Source organism: Monodon monoceros, unplaced genomic scaffold, assembly GCF_005190385.1.
Source record: "Monodon monoceros isolate NGI ecotype Baffin Bay Population unplaced genomic scaffold, NGI_Narwhal_1 Super_Scaffold_2, whole genome shotgun sequence".
In the NCBI taxonomy this organism is placed as follows: domain Eukaryota; kingdom Metazoa; phylum Chordata; class Mammalia; order Artiodactyla; family Monodontidae; genus Monodon; species Monodon monoceros.
The window spans coordinates 77,970,420-77,983,340 of record NW_021703776.1 but is presented as its reverse complement, the minus strand read 5'-3'; the positions used below and the strand labels follow the sequence as shown (position 1 = coordinate 77,983,340).

Below are 12,921 nucleotides of genomic sequence, written 5' to 3'. Positions count from 1 at the left end.
TGTCCTTTTGGATTCTGTTTGCTAGTATTTTGTTGAGGATTTTTGCATCTATGTTCATCAGTGATATTGGCCCGTAGTTTTCTTTTTTCGCGAAATCTTTGTCTGGTTTTGGCATCGGTGATGGTTGCCTCATAGAATGAGTTTGGGGGTGGTCCTCGCTCTGCTATATTTTGGAAGAGTTTGAGAAAGATAGGTGTTAGCTCGCTGGTCCTGGGCTTTTGTTTGTTGGAAGATTTTTAATCACAGTTTCAATTTCAGTGCTTGTGATTGGTCTGTTTATATTTTCTATTTCTTCCTGGCTCAGTCTCAGAAGGTTGTGCTTTTCTAAGAATTTGTCCATTTCTTCCAGGTTGTGCATTTTATTGACATATAGTTGCTTGTAGTAATCTCTCACGATCCTTTGTATTTCTGCAGTGTCAGTTGTTACTTCTCCTTTTTCCTTTCTAATTCTGTTGATTTGAGTCTTCTCCGTTTTTTCTTGATGAGTCTGGCTAATGGTTTATCAATTTTGTTTATCTTCTCAAAGAACCAGCTTTTAGTTTTATTGATCTTTGCTATTGTTTCCTTCATTTCTTTTTCAGTCATTTCTGATCTGATCTTTATGATTTCTTTCCTTCTGCTAACTTTGGGTTTTTTTTCTTCCTCTTTCTCTAATTGCTTTAGGTGTAAGTTTAGGTTGTTTATTTTAAGATTTTTCTTGTTTCTTGAGGTAGGATTATATTGCTATAAACTCCCCTCTTAGAACTGCTTTTGCTGCATCCCATAGGTTTTGGGTTGTCGTGTTTTCATTGTCATTTGTTTCTAGGTAGTTTTTGATTTTCCCTTTGATTTCTTCAGTGATCTCTTGCTTATTTAGAAGCACTGTGTTTGCAGTTTTTACAGTTTTTTTTCCTGTAATTGATATCTAGTCTCATAGTGTTGTGGTCAGAAAAGATACTTGATACTATTTCAATTTTATTAAGTTTACTAAGGCTTGTTTTGTGACCCAAGATATGGTATATCCTGGAGAATGTTCCATGAGCACGTGAGAAGAAAGTGTATTCTGTTGTTTTTGGATGGAATGTCCTATATGTATCAGTTAAGTCTGTTTTGTTTAATGTGTCATTTAAAGCTTTTGTTTCCTTTTTTATTTTCATTTTTGGTGATATGTCCATTGGTGAAAGTGGGGTGTTAAAATCCCCTACTCTGATTGTGTTACTGTCGATTTCCCCTTTTATGGCTGTTAGCGTTCGCATTATGTATTGAGGTGTTCCTATGTTGGGTGCACAAATATTTACAATTGTTATATCTTCTTCTTGGATTGATCCGTTGATCATTACGTAGTGTCCTTTGTCTCTTGTAATAGTCTTTGTTTTAAAGTCTATTTTGTCTGATATGAGAATTGCTACTTTCTGTTGATTTCCATTTGCATGGAATATCTTTTTCCATCCCCTCACTTTCAGTCTGTATGTGTTCCTAGGTCTGAAGTGGGTCTCTTGTAGACAGCATATATATGGGTCTTGTTTCTTTATCCATTCAGCCAGTCTAGGTGTTTGGGTGGAGCATTTAATCCACTTACATTTAAGGTAATTATCGATATGTATGTTCCTATTACCATTTTCTTAATTGTTTTGGGTTTGTTATTGTCGGTCTTTCCCTTCTCTTGGGTTTCCTGCCTAGAGAAGTTCCTTTAGCATTTGTTGTAAAGCTGGTTTGGTGGTGGTGAATTCTCTTAGCTTTTGCTTGTTTGTAAAGGTTTTAATTTTTCCGTCAAATGTGAATGAGATACTTGCTGGGTAGAGCAATCTTGGTTGTAGGTTTTCCCCTTTCATTACTTTAAATGTGTTCTGCCACTCCCTTCTGGCTTGCAGAGTTACTGCTGAAAGATCAGCTGTTAACCTTATGGGGATTCTCTTGTATGTTGTTTGTTGCTTTTCCCTTGCTGCTCTCAGTATTTTTTCTTTGTATTTAACTTTTGATAGTTTGATTAATACATGTCTTGGCATGTTTCTCCTTGGATTTATCCTGTTTGGGACTGTGTGTGCTTCCTGGACTTGACTGACTATTTCCTTTCCCATGTTAAGGAAGTTTTCAACTATAATCTCTTCAAATATTTTCTCAGACCCTTTCTTTTTCTCTTCTTCTTCTGGGACCCCTATAATTCTAATGTTAGTTCATTTAATATTGTCTCAGGGGTCTCTGAGACTATCCTCATTTCTTTTCATTCTTTTTTCTTTATTCTGCTCTGTGATAGTTATTTCTACTATTTTATCTTCCAGGTCACTTATCCGTTCTTCTGCCTCAGTTATTCTGCTATTGATTCCTTCTAGAGAATTTTAAATTTCATTTATTGTGTTGTTTATTAATTTTTGTTTGCTCTTTAGTTTTTCTAGGTCCTTGTTAAACGTTTCTTGTATTTTCTCCATTCTATTTCCAAGATCTTGGATCATCTTTACTATCATTACTCTGAATTCTTTTTCAGGTAGACTGCCTATTTCTTCTTCATTTGTTTGGTCTGTTGGGTCTTTACCTTGCTCCTTCATCTGCTGCATATTTCTCTGTCTTCTAATTTTGCTTAACTTACTCTGTTTGGGGTCTCCTTTCCACAGGCTGCAGGTTCATAGTTCCCATTGTTTTTGGTGTCTGTCCCCAGTGGGTAAGGTTGGTTCAGTGGCTTGTGTAGGCTTCCTGGTTGGGGGGACTGGTCCTTGTGTTCTGGTGGGTGGGGCTGGATCTTGTCTTTCTGATAGGTAGGACCACATCCGGTGGTGTATTTTGTGGTGTCTATGAACTTAGTATGATTTTGGGTAGCGTCTCTGCTAATGGGTGGGGTTGTGTTTCTGTCTTTCTAGTTGTTTGGCATGGGGCGTCCAGCACTGGAGCTTGCTGGCCGTTGGGTGGAGCTGGGTCTTAGTGTTTACACGGAGATCTCTGGGAGAGCTCTAGCCGATTGATATTATGTGTGGCCAGGAGGCCTCTGGTGATCCAATATCCTGAACTCGGCTCTCCCACCTCAGAGGCTCAGGCCTGACACCAGATCGGAGCAACAAGAGCCTGTCAGCTACACAGCTCAGAAGAAAAGGGAGAAGAAAAGAAAGATAGAAAAAATAAATAAAGAAAAAGTTAAAAAAGAAAATTATTAAAATAAAAAAGTAATAATAAAAGAAAAAAAAGAAGAGAGCAGCCAAACCCATAAACAAATCTACCATTGATAACAAGCACTAAAAACTGTACTAAGATAAACATAAAACTCAGAAACAAGTCAGTCACAGACAGCAAACCCCAAGTCTACAGTTGCTCCCAAAGTCCACCACCTCAATTTGGGATGATTTGTTATCTATTAAGGTATTCCACAGATGCAGGGTACATCAAGTTGATTGTGGAGATTTACTCTGCTGCTCCTAAGGCTGCTGGGAGAAATTTCCCTTTGTCCTCTTTGTTTGCACAGCTCCCGGTGTTCAGCTTTGGATTTGGCCCCGCCTCTGCGTGTAGGTCGTCTGAGGGCATCTGTTCCCTCCCAGACAGGAGGGGGTTAAAGCAACGGCTGATTAGGGGGCTCTGGCTCACTCAGGCCTGGGGGAGGGAGGGGTACGTTAGTTATAGTTGGAGTGCGGGGTGAGCCTGCAGCTGCAGAGGCCAGCGTGTCGTTGCAACAGCCTGAGGTGTGCCGTGTGTTCTCCCAGGGAAGTTGTCCCTGGACCACAGGACCCTGGCAGTGGCGGGCTGCATAGGCTCCCGGGGGAGTGTGGATAGTGACCTGTGCTTGCACACAGGATTCTTGGTGGCTGCAGCAGCAGTGTTAGCATTTCACGCCCGTCTCTGTTGTCCGACCTGATAGCTGCGGCTTCCGCCCATCTCTGGAGCTCATTTAGGTGGTGCTCTGAATCCCCTCTCCTCGCACACCCCGAAACAATGGTCTCTTGCCTGTTAGGCAAGTCCAGACATTTTCCCGGACTCCCTCCCGTCTAGCTGTGGGGCATTAGCCCCCTTCAGGCTGTGTTCACACAGCCAACACCAGTCCTCTCCCTGGGATCCAACCTCCAAAGCCCAAGCCTCAGCTCCCAGCCGCCGCCCGCCCAGGCCGGGGAGCAGACAAGCCTCTCAGGCTGGCGAGTGCCGCTCGGCACCTATCCTCTGTGCGAGAATCTCTCCGCTTTGCCCTCCTCACCCCTGTTCCTGTGCTTTCTTCCATGGCTCTGAAGCTACCCCCCGCCCACCCCCCATCTCCGCCAGTGAAGGGACTTCCTAGTGTGTGGAAACCTTTCCTCCTTCACAGCTCCCTCCCAGAGGTGCAGGTCCCATCCCTATTCTTTTGTCTCTGTTTTTTCTTTTTTCTTTTGCCCTACCCAGGTACGTGGGGAGTTTCTTGCCTTTTGGGAAGTCCGAGGTCTGCCAGTGTTCAGTAGGTGTTCTATAGGAGTTGTCCCACGTGTAGATGCATTTTTGATGTATTTGTGGGGAGGAAGATGATCTCCATGTCTTACTCCCTCTGCTGTCTTGAAGGCCTCCCCCTCTTTATTGTTCTTGTTGGAACATATTCTTTAGTAATTATTTCAGATATTACACATGGGAGGTGAACCATCTAAGTCCTATTGAATGAACCTCATTTGGGGTTTTAGTCTGAGTGGGTGTAGAAGGTTAGATTCAAACTTATTTTCAAAATTATTTTATTTTATATCTTTGAAGTTGTTTTTGATTAAAAGTCTGATGTCAATGGGATTCTCAGTTCTTTGTTTCCTCTTTCTGGAAGATTTTAGGATTTTCACTTAATCCTTAGTAATCTTACTGTGATGTGCTTGAGACTTGGTGATGGATCCTTTCTATCTGGGAGCTCATGTCTTTAGTTTGGGGAAATGCTCTTCTATTATACTTTGAGCAATTTCTCTAATCCAACTTTCTTCATTCTGTCTGGAACTTGTATCAGACATATTTTGGAATGTCTACATTTATCTTCCATGGCTCTTAATATTCCTCCATTCTTTCTAATTTTTACGACCTTTCAACCTGCATTCTAAAAGATTTTCTTGTCTAAGTTTCTTGCTTACTAATTCCCTCTTAGACTCTGCATGTTCTGTAGATCAGCAGAATAGATTATAGGAACCTATTCTTCCCATTGTAGTAAAGCTTAACCTGGGCATGAGGCTGCAACACTGAAAACTGCATTTTATAACCTCTTTTCTATGTTGGTGAGGCCAAGGAACTAAGGCCTGGAAAAAAGAAATGTGAGGGGAAATGATGTGTGCCCCTTCTGGGTATTGCTCTTAAAGTGACTGGATTGCAGTTCTTTTGTCTTTTCCCCCATTCTACTGACTAGAAGATCAGCCACTAGGAAACACAAGTAGGAAGCCATTTGTAATATAGCACAGAGCTTCCTACTAGTCCTAAACTGCTTGCCAATCCCTGGAGTATCATGCGAGAAGGGAAAAACTAAGTTGTTTAAACAACTGTGTTTTAGTATCCTTAATGAGTTTAACAAGTTTAATGGCCCCCAAGATAAACACATTGTACTGATTTTTTTTTTTATTTCAAATATAAAAATGTTGTCACTGTCTTTTGTTCCTTCTTTTGTATTGATTCAACAGCCTTTCCTTTCTCTCTGAAAATGTTAACTCTATCTAGTCTGGTCTTGTTTTTTGTTTTGCTTTGTTTTGTTTTTCTCTAAAAGAGTGGTTCTAAAACTTTGGCATGCAGCAGAACATGTGGAAAATTTGTAAATATACAGAATCCATGCCCACCCCAGAATTTCTGATTCATTAACTCTGGGGTGGGCCTGAGAATCCGCATTTCTAACAATTTTCCAGATGCTGCTGCTGCTGGTGGGCTGGCCACCATACTTTGAGAACCTCTGTTCTAGTAACTCTCTTTCACACAAATGTAAATTCTCCTACACTGAATGAGGAACCTTTTATTCTGTTGGCTGTTGTCAAATCTTTGGTTACTCTTGGGTGTGTACTCAAGAGTATTTGAAATTTCTGATGTCCAAAGTGCTACAACATATTTGTTTACTGTAGCCTTACCTCAGTGGCTTTCAGGGATGCACAAGGCTTGATTCTGGGAGGCAGCTAGTTTTCTGGAGAGGGGGCTTCTATTCATTCTGGGCGTCACCAGCTTTCTGGGACACCAACCACTCTTGCCTAGAGGCAAATACCTCTGATGCTCTTTACCTAAATTGTTTTAGAGGAGCCTGTCCCTTTTGCATTTTTCAAGCAGTCACCTTGTTAGTTGCCCTAAGACCCCTTCTGCTCACCAGTTTTGGGGTTGAAACCAGTTTTGGGGTTGAAACATCTTAGAGACACTTCTGTGTTTTCTAGCTTGCCTCTCCAGTGCATGATTAGGCTGTAGATTCCTTCAAATTCCACCCCTGCTCCGTGGGGGGTTTTCCGGTGTGGACCAGAAAACCTGAGACAAATTTTAAAAGAGCTGTAACACTAATTCCTTCTTCAATTTATTCCACGTGCCTCCTTTCTTGAAGGGAATTCTTTAAAGTTTCTGTTCTCTTGGAGGACTCCTTCAGTATGATCCAATATCTTTATTGATTTCTGCTTCTATAATTTTTCTGTAGTCATCAGGGGTTAGGATGAGGGGAAGGGACGTGTCAGCATATTCTCTACCCTCAAACTTGATCTAGCCTCTCTATATTTTACTTTTTTTAAATGAGTTTACTAAATAAAAACAAAAAATCTCTCAGTTATATCACAAGCTTTTTGTGACTCTAGTACTGTATTATATACCTTCAGACATATATATTTTTCTTACAATTTAATAAATACATGTTTGCTTCGGTGGTTTCCACATATAACCTACCCACTGTGTAGTTAGTAAATACCATTTTTTAAAAGATATGAGCCTATGCTAATGATAATTAAGAAAAAGTAGATAACAATACATAGTATTCATAACAATAATAGTATTTATTGAGGACATGTGGTGTACCAGGCTTGAGGTAAGCACTTTATATGCATAGTATTATTATCACTATTTTGCACCTGAGGGTACTAAAGTACAGAGATGGCAAGTAACTTACCCAAATTAACTAACTAGTGAGTAGCAGAGGGACGATTTAAACTAAGCTGTACTCCAGACCCTGTGCTCTTAACTTCATACTAACTGCCTCCTGTGAAGGTATACTTGCTACTAGATTTCAAACTCAGATAGCTGATGTGCATTATCTATGACCTTCCTGTTATAATGTATGTGAGAATACATGGCATAGAACTGAAACTAGACTCTCAGTATTTTTTAGTACTTATTGAATTGGAATAGAAATAGTCATTGTTGCCTTTCATTGTGTAATAAGGTTGACCATATTTTATTTTCTTTAAGTATAGGTAATTGTGATACAGACTTACTACAGACGATGGCATGCTAAAGTTGTGGTAGACAATTTAAAAAGACAGAAAATGTTAAGGTTGCAGTGGGAAGCACAGGAAGAACTAAGGAAGATAAGAGAAAAAGAAGAGTGGATGAAATTGGATTATTACCGGAGGCATAATCCTCAAACAAAAGAAGATTTTGAACTTCTTTACAATGCACTGGAACGTAAGTTTGAAATAGGCTTTGCATAAAATATTAATTTTATAATTTTTCATTAGTAGGAAAAACAGGTTTACTAAAGACAAAAGGGGGACCTTATTATTTTAGGAAGATGTCTGGGGTATCTGGACTAGAGAATTTTAAAAGATGAATAATGTCTTACATTTGGGACAAGAATTAAGGCTGGTATGAAATTGGAAACACTTTTATATTAACAATGGATGAATAAAATGTGACTACAGCTCTGTGAATTATTCAGTTTTAGTATGTTATCTCATTTGCTACTCATCCCTATGAGATAAAAAGAGAAAGTATTCTCCAGTCTGTTTCTCTGATGGTCTTGGGAATTTGTGAACTCAGAGTTGAACTGTCTTGAACCCCTCGGTCCAGCATTCTGTCTCTGATTCTGCTCTTTACAGGAGATACCTTTTTATTCCCTTCTACTAATGATTATAAATATATATATATATGTATATGTATATATATTCTCTACACATTTGATTTTATGGCTTATTTCTTCCATAGGATGTGTGCTAGTCATTGACACAGTTAAAAACTTCCATTACTTGAACAAGCCAATCACTCCCTACTTTGGGCAGTATATACACTGTTCTTCTTGAAGCTTTTCCCCAATACCCACCTTCTAATCTCAGCTTAAATATCACATACGCAAAGCCTTTTGTGACTGACAGTGCAACTGGGACATCCTATTATCATCTTATGGTTCTCACTGCACACCAACTTTTCATTTATAACACCACAATACGTTTTTTTTAACATTAATTTCACTACTGGACTGTAAGCTCCGTAAATGAATGACTCATTTATTTTTTTGGATGATCTCTTTTTCTGTGTTTAGCTCACATGCCCAACAAATACTGGTAGAATGAATAAGTGAATGAATGAAGGGAAACCCAAGGATGTAGCCATGCAACTGTCTCTAGCTTCTGCTTTCCCAAGAGTACCTCTAAAGTAGAAGTAACCAGAACAGAAGAGTTATTTGTTACCTTAGATACCAGAAAGTGAAGTTGGGCTCTTGTGATGACATAGAAGAATTAAAAAAATTAAAAGTAGCCTCAGTTATTTTTTTAGTTGAATACAGTCTTTTTATCCAAAGAAATAATAGTCTTTGACTTCTCTATGATTATTCATAATATTAACTTTAAATTTTCTTACTATAACGTTGTTTCTTTATATACTGTTTATTTGTGGACATTACTACGTGCTCTGTTACTCAGGTCATCCTTTCCTCTCTAATCGAATACAATTTTAGGTGTCAGATATCAGGTCTATTTAAATAGCTATATGATAATATGCTATTTACTGAAGATGATACAATTAAACACTAGGTCTAACAAGCAATAGTAATACATCTATCTCTTGGATAAATGGAAGAAAATGGAAATGAAATTTCTTACATAAAAGAGACATCTCTTAGTTTTCTTCCAGGCCTAAAATTCTAAATTAGAACTCTAAGAATAATTTAAAGTTCTGTTTTGTTGTAGTTAAAATTCTGGTTCACAAGCTCAGTAATTTACATAGCTCTTCTATTTACTATAGTTTTCATTCCATATTCTTTACTCCAGTGTTTGAAACTGTTGCCCCCTTGTGGCTCATAGTGACAATTGCATAGTTTGAATTACAACTCCTAATAAAGTTTAACTTTTCCTCCAGGTAACCTGTTGCTTAGTAATAAAAGCAAAATGATATCAATTTAGGAAAATGAATTTAACTATATAAGATAATATGCTGTATCAAAGACAAGACTATCTCTGGGCAACAGTGTTTGATTTTTTTTTTTTTTGCGGTACTCGGGCCTCTCACTGTTGTGGCCCCCTCCCGTTGCGGAGCACAGGCTTCGGACGCGCAGGCTCAGCGGCTATGGCTCACGGGCCCAGCCGCTCTGCGGCATGTGGGATCTTCCCGGACCGGGGCACGAACCCGTGTCCCCTGCATTTGCAGGCGGACTTTCAACCACTGCACCACCAGGGAAGACCCAACAGTGTTTGATTTTTATGTCTTTTTTTTTTCTTCTATCAGTATGTTGAGGGCAACTTCTTTCATTGATCTGACTGGTCACTCTTATCTCAGACTCAGTATAGGAGTCATTATCTTGAGGAAACGTCTCTTATCAACATGGATTAGGCTCAGAGCCTCTTTTCCTTGCCCCATTATTCTCTGTGCATACCATTCTCTTAACTGTCCATGTCTGTACCTAGGACACCAGATAGGACCTTGTTCATTATGTCTAATAAATGTTTGTTGAATTGAATCTTCTACCCTTTGTCTTGTTTTAACTTGTGGAAATGGTGTTTTCTGACTCGTCTCTAATTATTACCTCTTGATCTCAAGGTCCCTTGACTTCTAGCTTCTGGAGACTCGCTGGCCCCAGTCCTTTGACAGATCTGGCCCTGGGCTTTCAGTCTGAATCTTTCTTGGTTTTTTTCCATTCAGGCTTCCAGTGTGTGATAAGAATTTTAAAAAGCAGATGCGTATAAACTGCCAGTGACCGACAAAATATTGTATGTTCTGCTGTTTCTTGTTTGGAAATAGCAAGTTTATTAGATCTCAGAAATTTTAGAATGTGTATGGACTTTATATTTTAGTGCTGTCCTTTCATTTTATAGTTGAACTTCAGACCCTGGAAATTAGGTAATTTGTTCAAGAATGTAAGTTAAGGTTATAAGATAAATGTATTCTTTGAAAGGAACCCGTTGCTTTCATATCTTTTTCTTTAAAAATATTGGAGGTTATTGACATCTGTTATGGGCTGAATTATGTTCCCCCCAAATTCAGATGTTGAAGTTCTAACATCCAGTACCTCAGAATGCGACTGTATTTGGAGATAGGGCCTTTAAAGAACTAATGAAGAAAAAGTGAGCTCATATGGGACCCTAGTCCCGTATGACTGGTATCCTTATAAGAAGAGGAGATTAGGACACAGACATGCACAGAGAGAAGGTCATGTGAAGACAGTGGAGGAAGGTGGCCCTTTACAAGCCCAGGAGAAAGGCCCTCAGGAGAAACTAATCCTGCCATCACCTTGATCTTGAACTTCCATCCTTCAGAACTGTGAGGAAATAAATTTCTGTTATTTAAGCCTCCCAGTCTGTGGTACTTTGCAATGACAGCCCTAGCAAACTAATGTAGGATTCCAATTTTTTTTGTTTGCTTTTATTATCATTCCCAGGGAGCATATATTTTATGAAAGCAGGAAGAATCTCTCATTTTTCTCAATGTCTTCTCTGTATAGTTCTGGAAACTGTCAAATCAGTTATAAAGTCAGTTTTATATAGCTGTTCCTGGTTCCTTTGTTTTTCTATTCCTTATTAGTAGTGGGTCGTGGTATTTTTCTGATGCCATGTTCTATCCTTTACTGTAGATATACAGGGAGTTTGTTCATCTAATGGAGAATTTTATTGGAATTAAGGTCTAGTATTTTCATATTTCTAATTAGCGTCATTGGGTTGTTTCCTTTTTAAAAGTCATACTAATAATTTAAGCAAAATACAAAATCTGAATATATATGGATATAACTGTATTTGAATACACATATGTATAGCTCCAGATTCACCCAGGACTTATCTAGCATATCCGTGTATTGCTTTTTGAGGTTGGCAGAATAGCTTAAATATCCTAGTGGCCTAAATTTATTACTGGTCCCAAAGGTTTCTAATGTAAAACTGGGAAGTAAAATACGCTTACTAATATCATTCAGTTTTTATTTGCTTTCTGGGGACATCCATATAATCCCATGAGGTAAATATTCTCAGTTATTATTTCCACAAGCAAGCAATCTTCCTCTTTATTCATATACTGCCTTTTAGTATATGGATATTGTCAAAGTTTTAAAGCTTTTTGGTTGGTAAAACTATTCTTAAATGATAAGCTCATCAATCATGGATTTTCTGGACTTTCATAACATAATTTAGCACTTAAATTTACAATCCTTTTGCTGAACACAATTTAGCTTTTAAATTTACAAATCCTCTTTTCGAATAGACCAAACTGTACAGTATCTGAATAATGTATTCCTGGTAAGAGACAGAATGGGATTCTTATAAAGAACACAAGTGACAAGTCCTTGACCTGATCAGGATTATTTCAAATTGAAATTTGAGAAGAGGAAGAAATAATATAAAATTATAAAACTAGATATCATGAAAGGAAGTGGTTATAACAGAGGAGGGCCAGAAACAACATGACTTGAGATATTTACCTTTCGACGCAGGGACTAGTATTAAAGTAAACTTGAAATTTTAATAGAAGAAGGAAAATATTTCTAATTATATAAATTATATATAAATGTAATATATTCTGAAATATCCCTGCAACACGATGAGAGAGTAATCATGCCTGGAAGAATACATTTTACTTGATTGAATCATATCTAATAGAAGATAAGAGGAAGTAATCTTATGTCAAGAGTTGATTTACCCAAAGGAAGTCTTTAAAACTAATGGTGAAAAATGTCAGGCTTTGGGGTAAAGATAAATGTAATGACAAACAAAAATTCTGTCCCAGTGGAAGGATTTTACAGTCTATCCAACTAGGGAGAGGCAGAGACATGTTCGCTCCTTCAAGAAGGCATTATGTCTTTCTCACTTTTGTATGTACCATCAAACTTTATAGAGTTCTTTCAGATAACAATTGCTCAAAAATTGCAGTTGAGTATTTTGAATTGGCGAAGAAGTGATAGGATTTTGACGAGTATTGATATAATAACCAGATCAGGGAACTAGGATTTTTGAAGTTAAGATAAAAAATAGGCTTGATTCTGTGGCCAGAGTGTAGTTCATGAGACTCTGAAGCTTCATCATTCTGACAATAAAGTAATAAATCATCTCTACATAAAAGGAAAGAATTACATGGCTAATGCAGTAAATATGGCTTTCCAGTAGTAAAGCACCTAATAAGTTCACATTGAAAAGAATTGTGGTGAATGTCAAAGACTAGAGTGACTTTTTGGAATGTTTGTTCAGAATAAAGAACAGTAGGTCACTGTTTCTACTTTTGTTTTGCTTCCATGTTCTGTGAAGAGCAGAAAACAAATATGGCTCAAATGAGTTCAGGTTCACAGTCCAAATGTATGTCCCAGGGGATCAAAGCCATACTGTTATCTTTCAGTAATCATGGAGAATGGGAGGTGTGCCCAGAAGACATGACCTTCCAGAGGAGGCTTGTGATTAACTGTCACATACATTACATCTTTTTATAACTCTGCCCGGCTCCCTGCCCCAATACACACTTTTCAGGTGCCTGATTTAAATATGAGGCTTACTTATGTAAAATTCTCCCAAATTGACCTTACTGCAATTTTTGTTTCATCCTATGCATTTTGATATGTAGTGCTTTTATTTTTCTTTCCTTAATTGTTGACACTCATACCTTTTACTTCTTTTTTGATTA

At 38.2% G+C, this 12,921-nt stretch overlaps 1 protein-coding gene and 1 non-coding gene across 4 annotated transcripts in view; one reads left to right on the top strand and one right to left on the bottom strand.

Moving 5' to 3' along the window:
* IQUB (IQ motif and ubiquitin domain containing) overlaps nt 1-12,921 on the top strand; it is a 259,797-nt gene that overhangs the window by 19,631 nt on the left and 227,245 nt on the right. For all 3 annotated transcript variants that reach the window (XR_003795298.1, XR_003795297.1, XM_029233994.1), the window contains exon 7: nt 7,308-7,518. Coding sequence is in view for 1 of the 3 variants with exons in the window: in XM_029233994.1 (XP_029089827.1) it covers nt 7,308-7,518 (211 nt within the window). In the remaining 2 variants the exon portion in view is untranslated. The remainder of the gene's footprint in view (nt 1-7,307; nt 7,519-12,921) is intronic.
* LOC114902128 lies at nt 6,351-6,410 on the bottom strand. The gene has a single exon (XR_003795364.1). It is a non-coding gene; the product is annotated as a U7 small nuclear RNA (small nuclear RNA).